This window comes from Taudactylus pleione, unplaced genomic scaffold (genome assembly GCF_031769625.1).
Source record: "Taudactylus pleione unplaced genomic scaffold, aTauple2 ptg000032l, whole genome shotgun sequence".
Taxonomy (NCBI): Eukaryota; Metazoa; Chordata; class Amphibia; order Anura; family Myobatrachidae; genus Taudactylus; species Taudactylus pleione.
In genome coordinates, this window is record NW_028284434.1 from 26,463,187 (window position 1) to 26,486,826 (window position 23,640).

At 49.0% G+C, this 23,640-nt stretch overlaps 1 protein-coding gene across 1 annotated transcript in view; it reads right to left on the minus strand.

Annotated features, from left to right (window-relative positions):
* The window catches only part of TMEM130 (transmembrane protein 130), a 58,621-nt gene that overhangs the window by 28,845 nt on the left and 6,136 nt on the right, over nucleotides 1–23,640 (minus strand). The window contains exons 4-5 of the mRNA XM_088451865.1: nucleotides 22,315–22,475; nucleotides 19,944–20,028 (exon numbers count right to left, since the gene is read on the minus strand). Coding sequence (XP_088307991.1) covers nucleotides 19,944–20,028; nucleotides 22,315–22,475 — 246 coding nt within the window. The remainder of the gene's footprint in view (nucleotides 1–19,943; nucleotides 20,029–22,314; nucleotides 22,476–23,640) is intronic.

Sequence of the window (23,640 nt, forward strand, 5' to 3'; positions counted from 1 at the left end):
TGGGTGCAGAGTGTGCGGTGCGGGGTCCCCCTGGACCCAGGGGCCCGTGTTCCCCGCACCCATTATAGATACGCCCCTATGTTGTACACATTGTGTAGTATGTACGTTTGATCCATTGTTGCTGGCCGTCGTTCACTGTATTGTCCTATCCGCAGTGCTGCACAGCAGATGCAATGAACAATGCGGTGTAGTTACAGTACATGCAGCATGGAACGCAGGATCGTGCAGTGTTACTGACATTAGGGAGGAATGGAAGGGAGGATAATGGGAGGTGACTAACATTAGGGAGAGACCAATGGACATTGCAATATGCATGAATGAAATATATGAGGTACGGGGAAATCATGTAGAGATGGAGGAAGGGAGGCTCAAGGCTATAGATGTGTAAGGTCAGTCAAATTTAGGGTCTTAGGGCCTGATTCAGACCCGCTCGCGAGCGCTGAGTGCTCGCAAGCGGGTCGATGTTGCCCTAGTGTGCCCTAGTGATGTCAGTGGGAGTGCTTTTGGCTCTGATAGAGCCAAAAGCACTCCAGGGCTTGAGGCAGCGAGACCCTACCGCAAGGAACTCGTTGCAAGCCCGATGGTCGCGATGGTCAAGACCATTTTCGCCACTCGCTATAGCTGTGGGTGGTCACCCACAGCTATGCGAGCAGCCAGGAGGCCGCTCCAAAAGGTAGGAGGGACGGCCCTGATTCAGAGCGAGCGGCTCTGAATCAGGGCCATAATTTGATAAGAATTAATGAAATTGCTAAATACTGTTGTTGAAAACAAACAGTTAATTTTGAATAACTTCTTGTATTAAAGCTGCACCTAGTTAATGTAGTGCTGCAGGCCGGATTATTATAACTTTGTGCGGAAAGATGAAGAATTATAGTATTATGTAGTAAGAAAACCTTAGGGTTGTTATCTTTACATTTTCTCAATAAAGACCTATATAAAACAACTCCCTATGGGGAGGTTTAAGCTCACACGATCCTTCTTCTAAACCCCAGGCACACGTTTTCCTTTGTTGTCTATTTTCACCAATCTCTAAATTAACCCCAACGAGCATTATTACAGTATGCTGCACTATACGGCAAAACGCAGTTATATTTGCCATTTACGGAAGCAGCCATTGTGTCCCAAATCTTGCAATTAAACCCAATGCCCAAGTGATTTATATAGTAACTATAGGCTTGTTCATCTTCGGTTTGTCATTTGAGACAGGAGAAACAAACTAAGTGAACTGATTATAAACTTGAATATGACCTGAATTTCCCCTGCAGTTATTACTCACTCCAGCTCCTGGCAGAATACAATGATGTAACAGTATAGAATGAATAGCCTTGGTTGCTCTTACAGTACACAGCAAAGTCCTCTGAGGGCCAATGAAAACCATAAACATAGCTATAAACTTTTCTATACATTTCAGAAAACATACGCTTACGAAATAGTGTCATTAAGCTCTAGAGGGAAATGACACATTTTGACGTGTATGTTAGAACATAGCAGTATAATGTAGAAAAAAAGGAATAGAAACAAAGGACAAATATAGCAAAGCTTTGTAAGCTAATGTTAAAATGCCAAATAAAGATCAATATTTCAAACCTACTTATGTTTACGTTCAGCTACAAGTGAAGCATCGGAGAGCTGAAGTAAAGATTGTCATTGACCATCAATGGTTAGCAACCACTGATGATCTGGCACTAATGGATGTGTACCGATGGTGAATATTGACTATGAAGCCTAATGTTAGACGTTGGCAGTGTACTGCGCATGTATGGTCACGGTATGCATGATAGGGGGCCACTGATGGCTCAACCATCAATCAACTCAAAAGCTATTTCATGGACGGGTGTGGGCTATTCCCTCATTATTTCATTATCAATTAAGCAGGTAAAAGGTCTGGAGTTGATCCTAGGTGTGACATTTGCATTTGGAATCAGTTGCTGTCGACTCTCAATATGAGATCCAAAGAGCTGTCACTATCAGTGAAGCAAGCCATCATTAGGCTGAAAAAACAAGAGATATGGTAAGAACTTACCTTTGTTATCTCTGTTTCTACGAAGTCCATACGGTCCACAGGGTTGACCTTGGGGTATAGCTGGATCTGGATCCATGGGCACCACGCAGTTAAAGCTTTAGCTGCTCCCAGGATGCACTTGGGTCCGTCCTCCTCTATACCCCGCCCCCGAGCCACAGCACCTCAGTTGGTAAGCAGCCAAGGCCAGAGGAGGAGACTAAACAGAGAGAAGGAAGACTGGAACACACAAGAAACCATACTCACAGAAATGGGAGATGGAAAACCGGTGACCAGCCTCACAGCCCATTTGAAGCCAGGTGCGTCAGGGCGGGCGCCCTGTGGACCCTATGGACTTCGTAGAAACAGAGATAACAAAGGTAAGTTCTTACCATATCTCTTGTTTTCTACTTCAGGGTCCATAGGGGTCCACAGGGTTGACCTTGGGGATGTCCCAAAGCAGTTCAACTAAGGGCGGGGACGCTCCTGTGCTGAAAGGAGCACCCGGCGCCCAAAGGATGCATCCTGAGAGGCGAAGGTGTCAAACGCATAGAACCTCAAAAACGTTTGAATTGAAGACCAAGTGGCCGCCTTACACAGCTGAACAGCAGAAGCTCCACGTCTAGCAGCCCAAGAGGGAGCCACAGAACGAGTGGAATGAGCCTTAACAGAGGCTGGCACAGGTAAACCCTCCTGTTCATAAGCCTCACAAATAACGTAACGAAGCCAACGGGCTAATGTTTGTTTGTTGGCAGGCCAACCCCTCTTGTGAAAACCAAAGAGGATAAACAAGGAATCAGATTTCCTAACCGAAGCCGTCCGGTCCACATAAATTCTAAGCGCCCGGACCACATCTAAGGAAGTCTCACCAGCTGAAAGATCAGGGGACTGAAAAGCTGGCACAACAAGTTCCTGATTAATGTGGAACTTCGAGACCACTTTGGGCAAAAACTCAGGACGAGTGCGGAGCACCGCTCTGTCCTGGTGAAAAATCAGGAAAGGAGGGCGACAGGAAAGCGCCCCCAATTCAGACACCCTCCTGGCCGAAGCAATTGCCAGGAGAAAAACAGGAGAAAAGGTCAGCCACTTGAGCTCCACCGACTCAAGAGGCTCAAACGGAGGACCCTGCAAGACCCGTAGAACCACCGCCAAGTCCCAAGGAGCCACAGGAGGCACAAAGGGAGGCTGGATCCTGAGAACACCTTGGAAAAAGGTGTGAACATCCAGCAGTATTGCAATCCGCCGTTGAAACCACACGGACAAGGCGGACACATGAACCTTCAGAGATGCAAGGCGTAAGCCGAGGTCCAATCCTGATTGAAGAAATTCCAAGATCCTAGAAACTCGGAACACCTGAGGATCATAATGTCTGGACTCACACCACTGAAAGTAAGTGTGCCACACCCTGTGATAAATCCGTGCTGAAGCAGGCTTGCGTGCCCTGAGCATGGTACCAATAACCGAACTGGAGAAGCCCCGAGACCTCAAGACGGCTGTCTCAAGAGCCACGCCGTCAAAGACAGCCGACCCAGATCCGGGTAAAGGCAGGGCCCCTGAGACAACAGGTCCCGACGCTGAGGAAGAAGGTACGGAGCGTCGATGGAGAGGCTGCTGAGATCGGAGTACCAAGGATGTCTGGGCCACGCCGGAGCCACCAGCACGAGCGTGCCGCCGTCCTGCTTGAATTTCCGCAGAACCCGAGGAAGTAGGGATATCGGAGGAAACAGATACGCCAGGTGAAACGTCCATTTCACCGACAGCGCGTCCACCAGACTTGCGCCTGCGTCTCTTGTCCTTGACCCGTAAACGGGCAACTTGTGATTGTGACGGGAGGCCATCAAGTCCAGCTCCGGCAGTCCCCACCTGTCCACGAGTAGCTGAAACACCTCTGGGTGAAGCGACCATTCCCCGGGATGCACGTCGTGACGGCTGAGGAAGTCCGCTTCCCAATTGAGGACTCCGGGGATGAAGACCGCCGAGATCGCTGGAATGTGACCCTCCACCCAAGTCAGGATGCGAGACACCTCCGACATCGCTGCCCAACTGCGAGTTCCTCCTTGGTGGTTGATATACGCCACCGTGGTGGCATTGTCGGACTGCACCTGTACCGCCCTTCCGTGAAGAGAGGGGCCAGACGACTGCAGGGCCCTGTATACTGCCCGCAGTTCCAGGATGTTGATGGGAAGAAGTGCTTCTTCCGCAGACCCAACGACCCTGGAGAGACAATGAGCCGGTCACTGCCCCCCAACCCCGGAGACTGGCATCCGTCGTGAGCAGGACCCAGTCCGGGATCCAAAAGGGGCGCCCCTCGACCAGATGAGCTGTCTGAAGCCACCAAGCCAAAGATTGCCGAACGTCCGGAGACAACACCAGCACCTGAGAGCGGATCCGTTGTGGTAACCCGTTCCATTCCGATAGAATCAGCCCCTGCAGGGGCCGGGAATGGAACTGGGCAAATTCCACCATGTCGAATATCGACACCATGGACCCCAGAACTCTCATAGCCGAATGGACCGAGAGGTGGCAACTGCTCAGGCAACTGCGTATCCGCAGCTGTAAGGAGGCGACCTTCTCCGGAGTCAGGAAGATCCTTTGCTGACGCGAATCCAGCAGGGCTCCCAAATGAACCATCCGCTGTGATGGAATCAGGGAGGACTTTTTCCAATTTATCAACCACCCGTGTGCTTGCAGGCAAGCGATCGTCAGGTGGAGATGTTGAAGCAGTACCTCCGGGGAGCTCGCCAGCAACAGGAGGTCGTCCAGATACGGCAGCAGCCGTACATTCTGGTTCCGAAGATGTGCGGCCATGACCGCCATAATCTTTGTGAACACCCTCGGTGCCGTGGAGAGACCAAAGGGTAGCGCCCGGAACTGATAGTGGTGTTGAAGGATAGCGAACCTGAGATACCGCTGGTGCGAAGGTGCTATCGGAACATGGAGGTAGGCGTCCTGGATATCCAGGGACACCATGTAATCCCCCGGTTCCATCGCCAGAATGATGGAACGTAACGTTTCCATCCTGAACTTGGGAACTCTGAGGAATTTGTTCAGAGACTTCAAGTTGAGGATAGGGCGATGAGAACCATTGGGTTTCTGCACCAGAAACAGAGACGAATAATACCCCGTCCCTCGTTGTGACTGAGGAACGGGAACAATGACCCCTGCATTCAGCAAGGACTCTATAGCCTCCTGAATCTGTAACGCCTTGGTCTTGTCCTGAGAAGGACTCGTGCAGAAAAACTGGTGGGGTGGTCTGTGCTGAAAAGACAGGGCGTATCCCTGGGAGACCACTTCTCGAACCCAGGCATCCGTGGTGGTATTGTGCCAGCACTGGGCAAATCGAAGAAGTCGGCCTCCCAGAGGGAGGCCCGTCCCATCAGGCCGCAGGTTTATCTTCCTGCTTGGAAGAAGGGCGCCGAGCACTCCAGGCTTGCTTCTTGGGTTTAGAGGCAGTCTTACTCGCCGACTGTCTCGGGAAGGACTGACCTTTTGCCTTACCCTGAACCCGAAAGGAACGAAAAGCCGAACTCCGAACCTTAGCAGGCAGTGCCGCCGAAGGGTGGAAAGCCGACTTGGATTTAGCCAGGGTATCCACTATTTTGTCCAAGTCCGGACCAAATAGTAATTCCCCATTGAAAGGTAAGGCCTCTGGCCTTTATTTGAATCAGAGTCCGCTCTCCAGGACTGCAACCATAAGGATCGGCGGGCAGACACCGCTGCAGCCGATACCCGCGAAGTCAGCAAACTAGCATCTAAAGAGGCTTCCCCAATGTAAGAAGCAGCGTCCCTCATCTGACCCAACAACGCCCTCTGGACATCCGGAGCGTCGTCCGGGAAGGTATCCTCCAATGCATTGGCCCACCCCTCAATGGCCTTGGCCACCCAGGAGATGGCCATGGACGGTCGGGCCACCGTCCCGGAGAGGGAGTAAATAGACTTTAAGCAAGTCTCAACTTTCCTGTCCGTGGGATCCTTCAGCGAGGATATAGACGGTAATGGCAAAGTAGAGCTCCTTATTAAACGGGTGACATGGGAATCCACCGCCGGTGGAGTTTCCCATTTTTTACAATGTACCTCAGGGAAGGGATAATTAGAAGCCAACCGCTTCTGAGGAAGGAATCTCTTACTGGGCGCCTGCCAAGCTACCGCCATATGATCCGTCAACTGATCCGACAGGGGAAACACCGCAGAAGCCACCTTAGTTTTTTTGAAACTAGGATACTTCGACTTAGGAGCCGGTGCCTCATCCTCTATAAGAAGAATGGCTCGCACCGCCCTAACCAGTGCTCACACATTAATGGACGACTTGGTATCCATTTCCTGGACCGAGGCGTCCGAGTCAGTGTCATCAGGGACCTCCCCATTATCTGAGGAACCCTCTGAGTCCGATACCTGAGCCGCCCGCGCCATGAGTGGGCGTTTTGAAACCCTGGAAGGCATGTCAGTCTGCAACATTGACTGAAAAGCCGAGGATGCGGCCGCCAAATTTTGCACGGAGTTGGAGAGCACATCCACCTAGGGTGGAGGAGTCGCCATAGGGGCCTGAAAAGGTACCACAGGCTGCTGCGGCACAGGGGAAGCCTGTATATACATAGGCAACCCCGTATATGGACCCACAGACTGAGACCCAGGAGGACTCCGCAACAACTACGGGACACCCGGGGAATGGGGGATGGTCGGCTCGGGTAACGCCCTAGTAGGGAGAACAGTCGGGACCGACAGACGGTCCGCAATAGACACCAGCACTTGAGAAAACATCGCCCACGGTGGTTCCTGCGTCAGAGAAGGTCTGGATGGGCCAGGAGCCACCTGGCACCGACTACACAGGCCATCCTGTGACAAATCCTCCCTATCCACTCCTGCAGAACAACGTCCGCAGGAGGCCAACACCGGAGCCACTGAGCGCTCAACCTCCTCGTCTGACATGACAGAATATATTATATAGTCAAAAAATATATCTGGCAACAGGGCAGAAGAAAACGCACTCACCAGTGTGCTGAACAACAGCCCACAATATGGCACTGTGTAGCACACAACTGTATGTGACGAACCTCACAAATACGTGATTTATATAGGTGAGGTCTGTAGAAACGCCCCTCCCCCACACACCTGTAGGGCTTGTAGGAGAAGTAAAGGGATAGGTATAAGCTGACAGTAAGCGGAAAATAAGCACAGACAGGCAGCACTAGCAAAAGTCACATACCATGCAGAGAAGATATACTCACTGCACCTTTCCACTACAATCAACCTGCCCAGATTCAGTGTCTGGGAGGGCTATAGTGCTGTGTACGCTGTCCTTAAATCGGGGGAGAGGTACACAGGGGGACCGGTCCGCGTGCTCCCTGAGATCTGCGTTGCCACAGAGAAAATGGCCACCAGAGACCTCAGAGGAGGAGTGGCCGAAGAGTCTGCAGCTCAGCGACGCCAGACTGCGTGCTGAAAGGCGCGTTGAGCTGAGGGGAGGAGCCGCTATACAGGGAAGGCTTCCTCCCCTGGCTAGCCTATTAACCCCAGGGCTTGCCGGCTTCCCGCTTGCCAATATATCCCTGGTGGTCTAGTGGTCCCATGGGGTATTCCTTCTCAGAGGGGAGCCCGCCGCCACCGCTAGCGGCCCCCGGTCTGTCCCCTAGGACCGGGGGCAAAGGACTGCATGTGCAGGCAATACCCGCGAGCCGCCGCTAATCGGCGACTCGCGGCTTACCTTATCCCCGGCGACTCCGGCTGCAGTCCAGGGAGGGACCCAGAGTCCGGCTAGTACGGACTCTGGCCCCCCCCGCCGCGATCCCCAGTGCAGTACTGGCGTTGCGGCGCCAGTGGGGAAGGAGAGCGGCAGCGTGGGCGTCTGCATAGACAGCCCGTCGCTGCCGCACTAGAGCCTCTGTTTTAAATGAAAAATCTAACAGGCTCTTTTTTTTTTTTAAATAGAAAGCTTCTGGGGGCTGCTCCTGCAGCCCCCCTGCGCAGGTGACCCGACTCCGGCCGGGCACCAACTCAAACTGAGGTGCTGTGGCTCGGGGCGGGGTATAGAGGAGGACGGACCCAAGTGCATCCTGGGAGCAGCTAAAGCTTTAACTGCATGGTGCCCATGGATCCAGATCCAGCTATACCCCAAGGTCAACCCTGTGGACCCCTATGGACCCTGAAGTAGAAATCAAAAACATTAGGTGTGGCCAAATCAACTGTTTGGAACATTCTTAAAAAGAAAGAACGCATCGGAGAGCTCAGCAACACCAAAATACCCAGGTGACCACGGAAAACAACTGTGGTGGATGACAGAAGAATTAATTCCCTGGTGTAGCAAAAACCCAGTTGGCCAAATCAAGAACACTCTCCAGGAGCTAGGTGTATATGTGTCAAAGTCAACAATCAAGAGAAGACTTCACAAGAGTGAATATAGAGGGTTCACCACAAGATGTACACAATTGGTGAGCCACAAAAACAGGAAGACCAGATTAGAGTTTGCCAAACAACATCTAAAAAAGCCATTACAGTTCTGGAACAACATCCTATGGACAGATGAGACAAAGATCAACTTGTACCAGAGTGATGGGAAGAGAAGAGTATGGAGAAGGAAAGGAACTGCTCATGATCCAAAACATACCACCTCATGTATGGCTGCCAATGGAACTGGTTCCCTTATATTTATTGATGATGTGACTGCTGACAAAAGCAGCAGAATGAATTCTGAAGTGTTTCGGGCAATATTATATGCTCATATTCAGTCAAATGCTTCAGAACTCATTGACGGCGCTTCACAGTGCAGATGGACAATGACCCAAAGCATACTGCAAAAGCAACCAAAGAGTTTTTTAAGGCTAAAAAGTGGAATGTTATGCAATGGCCAAGTCAATCTCCTGACCTGAATCCGATTGAGCATGCATTTCACTTGATGAAGACAAAACTGAAGGGAAAATGCCCCAAGAACAAGCAGGAACTGAAGACATTTGCAGTAGAGGCCTGGCAGAGCATCACCAGGGATGAAACCCAGCATCTGGTGATGCCTATGCGTTCCAGATTTCAGGCTGTAATTGCCTGCAAAGGATTTGCAACAAAGTATTAAAAAGTGAAAGTTTGATTTAGGATTGTTTAGTTTGTCCCATTACTTCTGGCCCCTTAAAAAGTGGGCGGCACATATAGAAACCATTGTAATTCCTACACCGTTCACCTGATTTGGATGTAATTACCCTCAAATTAAATCTGAAAGTCTGCAGTTAAATCACATCTTGTTTGTTTCATTTCAAAGCCATTGTGGTGGTGAATAGAGGCCAAAATATGAAAGTTCTGTCAATGTCCCAATATTTATGTCACACACACACAACACACACACAAACATATGTCACATACATTACGAAAAACTTACCTTGCAGCAGATCTGATAGGGACAGGATGTAGCAGGCTGGCACCATGTTCTTAAGCCCCACCTCCTCGTGGCAAATAGAGCGATCCGTGGGTCAATCGGGAGGGGGCGGGGCCTAATGACTCGAATCTAATTAAATTGCATCATATTGCCTCCGCCTCCTTCATATTGACCAGCGAATCGTGGCAAAAGGGCTTAAGAACACGTTGCCTGCACTCCAGTCTGTCAGGGGGGGGGGATTTCTGGGTACTTCTGGGTGCGCTACTGGGGTGCAATTCAGCTGAGATACCTTACAGAGAGGCGGCCCGACCCGGCACTAATGCCTGGTCGATGACCCCATCGGCATTACGTGATGAGCAGACGCTTGGAGTTAATCTCATCTCCAAGCGCCGGCTCTTCCTATGCAGTGAACAGGACCCAGGTCGCATCGACCCGAGTTACCCATTCACACTGCTTCACGAGCTGGGTTGAACAAGCATTCAACCCTTCTCATGACCAGGGTTGAAATGCCAGTTTATTACAACCAGGCCCTTTCACACTGCACAGTAATCCGCGTTGCTACGCGTTCACGTGCAAAAACCTGGGTTATTGGAGCAAGTGTAAAAGGGGTATTAGGGGCTCATTTATCAGCGCTTTGTAAACTAATTGGGGTAAATGTAATAAAGGGCGAATTATCAAACCCTACATTTGTTAATTTTTGAAAACCACTACATTTACTAATGGCACAACTGGCACAAAACCACACTTCCCATCACCACCTGTAAAGGATAGAAATTACCATAGTTATTAAGTGATAGGGGCATATGTATCAAAGTTGATGTGAGATAAAATTGTGAAATATATATCATCAACCAATCAGCTCCAAACTATCATTTCTTAAACACAGCCTGCAAAATGTAAGTTAGAAGCTAATTGGTTGGTGATATATATCTCACAATTTTATCTCACCTCAAGCTTTGATACATATGCCCCATAGTTTTAAAAATCAACAAAAAAGTGGCAGAAGTACCAAAAATAGTGGTTCTGATTGGTGATATACCTGCATGCTTTGCTTTCTGAGCTATTTGCCAAACAGCAGATGAAGAGGATCAATTGATTGATTGATTAATTGATCAATACACTTACTATGGGTTCATCATTATGTATAAGATAAGAGGATTATCTTATGATGACATTATTGTTTTATTAATATATTAGATGTCCAAAATAATATTACTTGAAAATATTATTTGAAAATATTAACTGACTGCTAATGCGGCAAAAAAATGGATTTATGATGGGGGCAAATATAATTATTTTCTGATGTGAGCACCACATATTGTGGCATAAAATAATAATTGCTCTACGTATGAATATAATTAACATTAAAGGTGCATACACACACAACGATTTTTTGAACGATTATCGTTAAACGATATCGTTTAACGATAATCGTTTGAAAAAATCGTTCACTTTCTGAGTCAAACGATGAACGATTATTGTTCATGTACGTTCACGTTTGTAGTTTGTAGTTCAGTCAGACTTGTCAACTCAACGATTTTCATTAAGTTAATATGCAAAAATCGTTTGTAGTTCATAAAAATCGTTCATTACATTTAAATGAACATAGTAAATGAACAACTTTAGTAAACGATTTTAGTTAATTTTTTCAAGGCAGAAAATCGTTTACTAAAATCGTTCATTAGCTACATCGTTGTGTGTGTATGCACCTTAAGAAATATATTGATCCTAGTTATCTGCTGATTGGCACATCGATAGTGCTTTTACAATCATCTTCCAAAATGCTGCATAGTAAATGCGTACATTTGACAGGCAAAACTACCAGTGATGGACTTTGGAGTTAAACCACCATCAAAGGCTGCAGACATCTAAGCTCACCTGTGCAAATGGAGGGGCGCAGTGATTTCAAAGAGAAATTTACACTCCCTGCCGACCACCAATGGAGGAATGGATAGGTAACTAAAACTAGCTTTGTGTCCAAGAGCGTATGTATCGCCTTATTTAATCTAAGCAGTAGTATGACATTTACAAAAGCATATTAGCGCTTGTCATTAACAATCTAGTACTACTATAGCATGTGTCCTGCAACACGTTAGACTTTCCAAAAATTAAAAGCATCATTTCATTACAGTTTATAAGCAGGGTATTCAATAAGCGGCAATGGCCAAGAGGTTCTGGTGTTCCAGCCGTTCTCCAGCACCTCGTAACAACCAACATCACAGATATCTCATCGCAGCCTATAGAATGGTGCAGGAAAATCTGTAAGGTTGCTGTATCGTAATTATTGGTGATTTGCGCTGCCGCACATCGTGATCGCAATTCGCCAAAAAAAAACAAAATAATCTCTCCATCGTTTTTGGGGGAACATTTGGGCTTTGCCCCCAGATGAATGATACAGCTTATTTTATAAAAACTCTTTCATATGTTGCCTAGGTATTGCTACTAGAATTCTCGTGAGTGCATTGTCACATGTCTATGGGCTGATAGATGGCAAAAGGGGAAGGAACAAGGCACATGTTACGTAACTTTGTCATACTGTACTCTCACATGTGTACTGCTGACTCAGGTCTTGTGCCAGTCATGTCCTGCACCTGTTTATAAAATGTGTTTTATATCTATGGGCCTGCTTCAGAGATGGACGCAATTCACATCGCTGCTGCGTCTTGTGAAAATAAGATAATGCAGTAGGTCATCTCTGAGGAAAAAAGATGCCTCCTCACAGTGCTGCGTCCTAAGACACATCGGATCATCTGAGTAACCCTCGCAGCTCCGTAGCCGGTGTTAGGAAGTCTGTGTCACACAAATATAGGGGTCTATTTACTAAGCCTTGGAGCGATATAAAGTGCTATGTTACAGGCTGTTTTTGAAAAATGACAGGAGCTGATTGTTTGGTACTTTATCTCCATCCACTTAAGGCACACATCCACTAGACGATTAAATTGAGCGATTGATAACTATATCGGTATCGTTCGATAATCGTTTAAAAATCGTTTGCAGATTGTTTAAACAACGTCTAAAATGACCAGTGATGAGCGCTCCCTCTGGTTGTTTAGACATCTATCATCGTACTTATATGTTGTATAACCTGACGATATCGTCAGGTTCAGCATTTTTGCAGATGATTGATGAGCCTACACTGAACGACTGCTCATTCAGTGTAGACACATCACAGACAGACAAACGACTGCACGATTACAACGTCGTAATCGTGCATACTTTTGCCTATCTTCTACTGGATGGGTGCCTTAAATCTCTCTCCAGGTTATTCTGTATACATGGGGGTCATCATCAGGGGGGACTGTCGGGACTGGAGTCCTGGGCACGGACACTTGGGAGAAAGGGAGGGGGGAGCTCCTACCCCTGTAGTTTCTGAAAATTTTTTACGGAGAGCAGCAGCACTGCTGCTGTCTCCGGTAGATAAGATTGAGCCGGCGGGCACTAGGACCAGCCGTGGCTCTAACAGGCCAGGTCCGTCCGGCAACATACATGACCGCATGAAGCAGTGGGCAGAAAGCGTAGCCAGTAAGAAAGTTTTAACGCGCTGTGCTGTATGAAGCTGACCGGACTCTGATGTGCTTGTGAAAGGGGTGGGGAGGAGAGGGATTCCTCGACACACATTAGGGGGGGCTAGCTGGACACACAGAGAAGGGGGGCTGGCTGGACACACATAAGGGGGCTGGCTGGACACACAGAGAAGGGGGGCTGGCTGGACACACAGAAGCGGGCTGGCTGGACAAATAAGGGGGGCTGGCTGGACACATAAGTGGGGCTGGCTGGACACAGAGAAGGGGGCTGGCTGCACACACATAAGGGGGGGGGGTTGACTGGACACACAGAGAAGGGGGCCGGCTGGACACATAAGGGGGCTTGGCTGGACAAACACAGAAGGGGGACTGGCTGGATACATATAGAAGGGGGACTGGCTGGACGCACATGGCTGGCTGGACATAAGGGGGGACTGGCTGGACACAGGAGAGGACAGGCTTGATATTTTGTGTCCAATATTTTTTTTGTAGGAATAAGGATGTGGGGTAAGGGGCTGACTATTTTGTTAGTCCTGGGCCCTACAATTTCTGATGACAGCCCTGCCTGTATATCTGGGTTTCTATGATACAACTGTGGATTCTTGCTAAGCAAACAATGTAAAAGCAGTAACATTTTCTGCATAATAAGTATATAGGTCCGAGAGATGACAGAGCGGATCCAACGAGCAGTGGTCTACTTCATAGCCGGGCAGCCACTTTTCTGAGCGTCGTAGAGAACCAGCAGGGAATCCGTACGATGGTGGGCAGAAGTTCTGTCCAAGTAGATCCGCAGGGCCCGGACAATGTGCAACAGATCTAGATTGTCCCGGTCCCGGGAAATCTCCGATGGGGAAAACACAGGATAGACAAATATCCTGGTTCAAGTGGAAAGCCAAAATAACCTTCGGTTGGAGTGAGGGAACTGTTCAGAGAACCGCCCGGTACGGCAATTTGCAAGACAAGGCCCCCAACTCAGAAACCAATTGAGCTGAGGCAACGGTCATAAGGAAAACCAATTTCCATGTAACGAATTTAAGGTCCACGGAATCCAAAGGCTCAAAGGGAGCCTGCTTAAGAGCTGAAAGGACTAAGTTAAGATCCCATGGCGCTACCGGCGGCTGAAACAGAGGTTGAACCCGCAACACCACTTGCAAAAAAGTCAGAACCTCTGGCAGTAGGGCCAGATGCCGCTAAATAGACAGAGCCGTAATCTGCACTTTCATGGAGCAAAGCCACAAACCGGCCTCCAAACCTCCCTGGAGAAAAGCTAACACGAACGGAAGGTGAAACTGTTCACACTATAAGATGTAGATCTTCCAGACCCTGTGGTAATTGCGCAACAAAACCGCTTTGCAGGCGCGCAACATAGTACAGACCACGGAAGGGGAAAACCCTTTAGCCTTCAAGAGTTTGCCTCAAAAGCCTGGTCGTTAAAGCCAATCGAGGGACGTCCTCGTGCCGAAACGGACCCTGCAGAAGTAGATCTAGTCATAGCAGAAGCCACCAACTGGGACCTACCACCAGTTTGAGAATGGTGGCGTACCATGATCTGCGTGGCTAATTCGGAGCCACAAGGATCACCGGTACCTGTTGCTCTTTGATCCACCGGAGTATAGCTGTTATAGAGGGGTGCCGCACCCAGCCCTATTTCTAAAGGGCAAAAACTACCCTGCACTCCGGCACGCCGCTAAAACAGCCTGCGGGTGCCCCACCCACAGGTCGCAGTGTCCCGCGGGTGAGGAAAGCTGCATCTATTCACACAGACGGCAGCACTTGGGGACAGCCCGGTATGTCCGTAAGTGTTGGGCATGCCCCCAAGAGTGACGAAAAGGGGGTGCGTCTTATAGACACACCCCTTTTCATTGGCCACGCCCTTTTCAATGTGCCCTTTTCTAGGTCTGGCACCCTGCCCGGCACCGGACCTAGAGTGAACACTAGGAGTACCCGAAGTAACATGGGCATCAGGGTAAAAAGGTATGCCAGATGAAAGCTCCACGGAACGGTCATGGCATCCACTGCGAAGGCCAGTGAGTCCCTGGACCTCGCACAAAATCGAGCAACTTTGCAGATGTGCCAAGACGCCATCAGGTCTACCTCCGGAAGACCCCACTTCCAAACCAATCACCAGAAGACCTCCGGATGGAGAGACCACTCCCCCGGCAGGAAGGGGGTTCTGCTGAGGAAGTCCGCCAATTTTCCACACCTGGTGTGAACACCGCCGAGAGTGCCGGAACAAAGGCTTCCGCCCAGGCTAGAATGCGGGATGCTTCTGTCATTGCTCCCACGCTCTTCGTGCCGCCCTGATGATTCACTTAGGCCACCGCCGTAGCATTGTCCGATTGGATCCACACCGGCCGGCCAGGATGGACTGGGCTCCAAACAGAGCCAGATAGTTGTCATGGAGCTCCAGCACATTGATTGGGCAGTCTTCAATGACGACCAAAGACCCTGAAGGAGAAGACTCAACGTCACCGCGCCCCAACCGATGAGACTTGTGTCTGTCTGTAGTCACAATGACCCAGCTTGAAGTGACCAAGGAACGACGGCTGAGCAGGTAATTGGAAACCAGCCACCAATGGAGGGATTGCCGAGTGCTGTCTGACAGAACCAGAAGCTGAGATGAGAGGTTCCCGCGAGTGGAAGCGGGCGTACTGGATGGTCTGAAAGGTGGATTCCATCGTACCCAACAACTTCATGCATAGCTAGATGGATGGGCGAGGCACTGACAGTACCATAGTGACCAAATTCTGGAGGGCCCGGGCAGGAAGACTCGCTGGAGGGACGTGTCGAAGATCACTCCCAGGAACATCAGGGCTTTGCAAAGCATCAGTTGAGACTTCTCAAAGTTCTGAAGCACCTGCACTGTGCGATCCAGATGGACCTGCAACTGCGAAGCCAAATCTGCTTTCATGAGCAGATCGTCCAAATAGGGGACGACCGTTATCCTGACCTTGTGCAGCAGGCTTGCCATAGCCGCCGTGATCTTTGTGCAGATCTGTGTGGCTGTAACCAAGCAGAATGGCAGGGCCTGGAACTGCTAGTGTGCGGGGCCGACTGTGAACTGAAGGAGAGGTTGATGATCTGCCCAAATAGGAACATGTAGGTACGCGTCCCTGACGTCGAGCGAGGCCAGAAATTAATTGCCCGACATTCCCTGGATCACCGATCGGAGAGATTAAATGCGGAAATGGTCCACCCACAGTCTGGTGTTCAAGGCCCGTAGATTGAAGATCGGGCGATAGGTGCCATTGGGCTTCCGAACAGGAAAGCAGTTGGAGTAGAATCCCCGTTTCCTTTCCGATGCCAGAACTGGAACGATTGCCTGGTCCAAGGCCACACTCTTCTCTGGGCCTTGGGGAAGAGCAAAAAACGTCACAGTGGCGAACCCCTGAGGTCAATGACATATCCTCGGGAAATGATGCACCCAGGCATCGGCCGTTGATGCCACCCACCGGTCCCTGAACTGGAGTAGGCGTCCACCTACCCCCAACTGGACAGGGTCGGCAGACACCTCATCAGATGCTAGGCTTCTCAGGAGCCTTGGCTCCCAGGCGCCTGTAGGTACCAGAAAACCTGCGGGGAAAAACTGGCCCCGGGCAGACTGACCTATAGTAACGCTCCCCCTCGAAAGGAGGAGTGAAAAGCACAAACCGTGGTCCCCGCTGTTTCGGGGCCACTACGGGCAGGAAAGTGCTTTTCCCCCCCAGTGGTGCCAAACAGAACCCCCCTGCCAAAGGGGAGAGATTTCAAAGAAGGCTTGGATGCAGTGTCCGCATCCCAGGCGCAGAGCCAGACCTCCCTCCGAGCCGAGACAGCTGTAGTCAAAACCCTGGAAGCCACCTGACGCCGTCCTGGACGGCCTCACACACATATTCAGCTGCCCCGCGAAGCTGTTCTGCCAAATCTGCTAGTAAACCATCTCTGGACAAGCCACCTTGAAGTCCAGCAACCAGTTTGTCAGCCCACGTCTCCATAGCCCGAGCGACCCACGCAGAGGCCTGCAAAGGGTGAATAACGACCCCAGAGCCAATAAAAATGGACTTCCCTACTTCTTATCCAGTTAATCCTTGAAGGATGCCGAACCCAGCACTGGTAGCGCAGTGTGCTTAGCCAACCATGCCACTGCCGCATCAACCTTGGGAGGTTGCAAATTTGTGAGGGATGGAGAACTTTTTATCCAACACCTTCCACGCCTCCGCGATGAGATCCAAGAGATCTGAGGAAGCAGAGAAGAGTAACAATCTTCTTGCATCTATGCTTGACCGATCCCGCCGCTTCTGTCCAGAGACTGCTGCACCGCAGTAATGAGGTACTCCACACCTTGACCCAAAGAGGGCTCCGGACCCTACTCCTACGGAAGTCCCCCCTCCTCTTCTTCGGGAATCCGAAACATCTAACGGCCCCCTGGAAGAAGGCAGATGCTTATGAGCCTCGTGCAGCTTAGGATCCTCAAAGAACCATTCCATATAAGAGGAAACTTTCTCGAATCACACCAGTGTGCGCTCCATGGTACGAAGCAGAGGTGGATCGGGCTCTGGGTGGGGGACCACACCGGCCTCAGGCTGTGACCCAGGCCCCTGCATGGCAGAAACAGGCGCGACAGCCACTCAAGCCTGTTCCTCCCACTTAAGCACCATAAGCTTCACCAAGTTGGAGAGCGACCGACCCATAGCCTGTGCCCACACCGGCTCATCAGGGCCGAAAGCAGCACCTTGCAACTACTGTAGGGCCTCTGACAGTCTGAGCACAGCGCTCCGGTGTACCACTGGCAATTTCACATGACACTGGGCACACGTAAAAAATATCGCCATAGTAGTGTTTTTAACTTTGACAGACTTTGATTTGTCTGCAAAAGTTGCCACGTGGTTCCATAAAACCGCGGACGTACGTAGCCAGTAAAACAAGAAGAGGAGCTTGTGTCTGCTTTCACTTATCTCCCGCAGAGGCAGATGCGATGGCAGCTTCAAAGCAGCGTCCTATGCAGTTAACAAACTTCCATCGACTACTTTGCGCTGATAGGCTCCACCCCCATTATGCGCTGACAGTACGACTGCCGTTTGTTCTGTAGATGGGCAGCCTGTGTCCGCGCTCTCCCTCCAGGAGCCGCCTCTTAGACAGTTCGGCAAGATGGCGCCAGGCCCAAGTGGTCTCTGACGAGACCGGAGCGCTATGGGGGGTGCCGCTGGTCAGCGCACCCCTCCCCTGCTGTGGCTCCCGGCAAGATGCTAGAAGCAGCATACAGCAACCTTACTAAAACAGAAAATAACAATTACAAAGAAAAACAAAATAAGCCCTAGCTACAAAAGGGCGTCCTAAAACGTGCTGAACTCCGAAGGCACTTAAACTACACTGACGTGATGGGGTTGCAGAAGGGAAGAGCTTAGGGTCAAAGCTACAGGTTTAGATAAGTGCCAGCTCCTTGCAGTTCCATCTACAACCCCATTGTCCAGTGTCCCCCAGCCTGGATGAAGGACAAATAATATTTGGCAAATGTAGTTTCAGGCAATTTAAAACTGATTTTCCATAATGTTAATCCATGGCCATCCCGATGTTAGGTGGTGACCACTTATTTTCACTACCTCCTAAAAAGTGCAATAAATATTTTAGCAGGATCACATTTTCATCATTATCAACATCTAATACAGTACATGCCAGGGAACTGGACCGATTTTGGAAAGTGCCTCTCAGTTCACAGATTTCTTTTGTAGTTAATATCACTGTCAATACATGTTAGTCCGCGGCCACAGAAATTAGGTTGACCATGTGTTACCAATAACACAAATAGTTACACCTTATTGGGCATCATAGTGCATCCTGATGGGACGCCTTGGTTAATTGGTTTTTCTTGTCTCCTTTTAAAATTTCCAAAGCTACCTAAATGGTTACCCAGTACTGAGAAATGACAGTAGACAGACAGATAGATAATGAGATAGATAGACAGACAGACAGATATGAGATACGAGATAGACAGACAGACGGACGGGCAGAGATAGATGGAGTGGTATACTGTTGTTTAGTGATTCAGTGTAGCTGTGACTGTATATATGAACCTCTGTGTATGTTATATTAAATCTGCTTTATTACTTATCCATCTCAGTGTGAAGTATTGTTCTGCCCTGCACAGACATTATTTACCCTGGTTATCTTGTCCCATGTGTATCATGACATAAGATACAAATGGAAGAGATTGAGTAAATACATGGGAGGGGATGCAATCGGGAAGCCGGCTGACATTATACCGACAGCCGGCTTCCCGACTGTCATATCCCGGCGAGGGTGAAATGCCGGGAGTCTAGATGTAGACGGCGCTCATTTCACCGATGCCGGGCGCCGCGAGCGGACAGCCACGGGGAGGGGGGGGAGGGTTAGGTTTAGGGCTCCCGGGGGGGACTTAGGGTTAGGCACCCCCCCGGGAGATTAGGGTTAGGCTAGGGGGAGGGAGGGTTAGGGTTAGGCACCCCCGTGGGGGGAATTAGGGTTAGGCGGCGGGGAAGGGGGGGGGGTTAGGTTTAGGCACTTAGAGAGGGGATTAGGGTTAGGCACTTGGGGGGGAGGTTAGGCAACCCTAAGGGAGGGTTAGGGGGGTAGGTTAGTTCATATTTACCTGGGGACGATTGGGATTTCCAGCACTATCGGGCTGCCGCTGCCGGGATCTGTTCCTCTGTCGGCCTGACGCTGCCGGGAATCGAACTGCCATGCGGCCAGCAGTATTACATACCGATTCCCATGGGAGAGTTGGGTGTAAATACAATGGTGAGTCACAAAAATCTGCTTTCCTTATACTTACCTGAGTCAATCCCCAGAGTAACTGCATAATAAAGTTTATTTTGAACATAATATTACAAAATAAATTGGTCAAATGACAATCTACAGTATGTGTACTTCTATGTCCATCTAGTCCAGGAAATGTCCTGCATCCAGTATTATTGGTAGGAACATCTGACAGATACAAGATGAAGATGGTAACTACACATCATGTGAGGCTCCTGTCACACTGGTGCAGAACAGATCTCGTATAGAACGATGGTTACACATACAATTTACATTGCTACGTTATGCTCACCTGCCAGAGATACGCAAAGCCATACTGAAATTCTGTCTGACGGTGGTCTCTGTAGGCCCAGTAATTGTGATATTTCTTATAACATCTGAAATACAGAAGAATCTATTTTTGAAAATAACAATCAGCAAGTACCAGAGGATTAAGTACATTTTCTTTATATAGATAACAGGCTTCTTCTCTGTAAGGTTACTGAAAGGAGTTTAAATATACAGTATAACTTAAAAGGATAGCTCCACCTACTCGCGTGTTTAAAACAACCATGGCGGGTAGATAAGCCCTTAGTTCAAGTGATACTCTCCAGGCAGTTGAGTATCACTCAGCTGTTCAGACAATAATTTAATAATAAATTGCATTGGTAACTGATTTTATTTCACTGTGATAAGCGACGACTGAAAATTTTACACCTACACAAACCATGCTGCAATGCAAGAGGTGCAGATATATTTATTATATTTATTTATTGCATGCAGGGTAAATATTGGCTGTTTCTGCATGTAGCCCACAACAGCATCATTTTTACACTGCAGTTTGGAGTTCAGCTAAGACACACCCCTCCCAACTCTAAAGCTGGGTACACACTATAAGACACTGGTTCCCAAACTTTCTCAGTTTGAGGTATCCTTAAGGTCTCAAGGCACCCGTAAGCCATAGTAATTACAGAGCAGTCCAGTTTTTTAAGTAGTTGGGTCAAAATAATGTAATAAGTATATAAAAAAGAAAGAGGAAAACTGCTATTCTTACCCATTGCCCCCTCCGTCTCTCTCCTATTGCCCCCTCTATCTCTCTCTCATAGTCCCCTCAGTCTCTATCCCACTGCCCCCTCCATGTGTCTCACTTTGCCCCCTCCATGTCTTTCAATTTTCCCCTCTCCATGTACCCCCCCCTTACTTACCTTTAGCTGTGATTGTCTGTACACTTCCTGTCTGATCTTCCTGTCTGATCTCACACAACGCACTGCGTTGTAGGACCCCATTCAGCAACAGCCATCCCTAGGATTCACTGCCTGTTGCTTTACAGTGACAGCTATCCCCCTGCTCATCGCAACTCCCACAATGCTACACTCCACTCCGTGCAACCAACCCTTCTCCCACCCGTGCAAAAAAAAAAGGCCCCTGGGGCACCCCGGTGATAGTGCCACGGCGTTTGGGAACCACTGCTATAAGAAATATTGTATGATATATCGTTCGGACACAGATTGGAACAGTATATTGTGCGGATCATATACTGTGTACAGGCAGATAGGACAATGCAATGAGCGCCGCCATGCAGAATGTAACGGCACACTGTGCCATTGTACACTGGATCGCGCATGATGTATCGTTACACTACGTTGTTCCAATGCTGGGAAACACATCGTATAGTGTACACCCAGCTTAAGGTGTAAGGTTACTCCGTTTATTTGCTCTGCTCCCACCTCAGAATAATACTTGTCTACACTCCCGGAAGTTGCGGGAGGCTCACGATTTTTCGAGTAGTCACCCGCATCCCGCAAATGTCCTAGTAAAGTGGGCAGGATGGGGAGATTATACGGGAAATTGCGAATCACTACAGAGATGCGGGACTAAAATGAAGCAAATTGCCTAATGACGTCTAGGAATTTACTAGAGTTGGCAAGTATGCTCTGAATTGGTCCCCTCTGTATTACTGCCACAGATAAAAACATAGACACCTAGAACAAAGACACAGGCATAACACACAACACGGGAGCACACACCATGCACTAAGACTCACACACTATTTGTCACCTTCAGACCAAAAATACTGAGGACCTGTAATACTTCTTATGTGTGTGACCATGGAACTGACTCTGGGCCTGATTCAGATCCGCTCGCAAGCGCATAGCTCCGGCGCTTGCTACAAACGGGGCGGCTGTCGATGTTGATCAACAGCTCGCCCCGTTTTCTAGGCAGGGGGGGGGTGGCTGGACAAACGGAGGCATTCCTGAAGGAACGTGATGTCAGTAGTGAGCTTCCTGCTTAGCAAGCGGCCAGGAGGCCGGACCCCCCAAAAAAAGGCCCATCAGACCTGCGAGCTGCCTCCGGGTCTGAATCAGGGCCTCTGTGTGCAAATGGAAGATACAAATGCATCGTATTACAAATACAGAGAGGGGACTGATCTGCAGGATCTAAGGAGGAGGAGTAGACAAATTCTTGTTCATCCCCTTAAAATAGCTGCAGAATGGGGGTGTGAGTGGGAGGACCAATGAAAAGCTGCAATGTGTGTGATTGCGGCTTTTCATTGGTTCTCCAGATCACGCATCTAAACCGCCCCATCACATACGTAGTTCTGTTTTTTTTTTATAAAGTGCGATTTACGAAGCATAAAGTCACGCTAAAAACAGATATATCTTATATTTTACATTAATAAGTACCCTGTAATGTTAGCATGGCTGTGAAACTCCCTGTTTTTTTCTGGGAATGTCTTTCGTATTTGGAGTCATGAAGATGCGCAGAGACCTCAATTGATGCTTTGACGCTCCCGGGCATGGAATAATTGTGATAAACAGAAGGCTCCGACGTCACAATGGCCGTTCTAGGGAAGAGAGCATATATATAAATTCACAATAGAGGAAGATATACACAATGGGGGGAGATATATCAAATCTTCGAGAGAGATAAAGTGGAGCAGTTGCCCAAGGCAACCAATCAGCTTCTAACTGCCATTTTATAGACTGTGCTAGGTAAATGATACCTAGAAGGTGATTGGTTGCTGTGGGAAACTTCTACACTTTATGGGATAGATGTATCAAGTCTCCTAATGAATGGAGAAGTAGACAAGTGAAGAAGTTGCCCATAACAATCAATCTCCCCCTATCTCGCTGAAAGGTGTGATACATCTCCCCCTATCTCGCTGGAAGGTGTGATACATCTCCCCCTATCTCGCTGGAAGGTGTGATACATCTCCCCCTATCTCGCTGGAAGGTGTGATACATCTCCCCCTATCTCGCTGGAAGGTGTGATACATCTCCCCCTATCTCGCTGGAAGGTGTGATACATCTCTACTTAAGTGGTGATACAATAGAAAGAGAGAAACTTTACAGAAAGGTGTTAATACTCAAAATTTGTAGGGGCACTGATGATGTTGGTCTATCTGCGCCTTACGCCTGTGCTCGCTTCCTCTGATAAGCGTACTGTCAGAAGAGATGATGGACCAGCATCACCAGCTCCATAGCAGCTACAAAAGAACTGTAAATATCCTATATTATTCTATGTGCCTAGGGCCTGATTCACTACGGATCGCAATTCTGCTTATACGTACGCAGCGCAGTTGCTAATATGAGCGGTGCACTTTAAATGTTTGCATTCACATTGCGATCGCAGCCTGACATGAGGGCGCCCACTTCACCTTACTCACATCCGTATACTAGGGCAACATAGCGAAACAATCGGTAACATCGGACCCAAATGCACACTTACACAAGCCCTGACCTTACTCAGAAATTGCTAACAGCCACGTACGCTATCAGTGATATGGTCGCTTATGGCCACGCAGTGGATAATTTATGCATGCCCCTGCAACGGCGTAGAAACGCACTGGCACACCTAGCCTCAGAAATCGCAGTTCCAATCTCAATTGCTAGTTTGAGGACTGTGATGCAGACACATGCACAGAGGGCCTGATTCAGAGCCGCTCGTAAGCGGCCGCTCGTTCGCTCCGAGCGATGTTCGCACAACTGCGCATGTGTATGGGTTGTAAT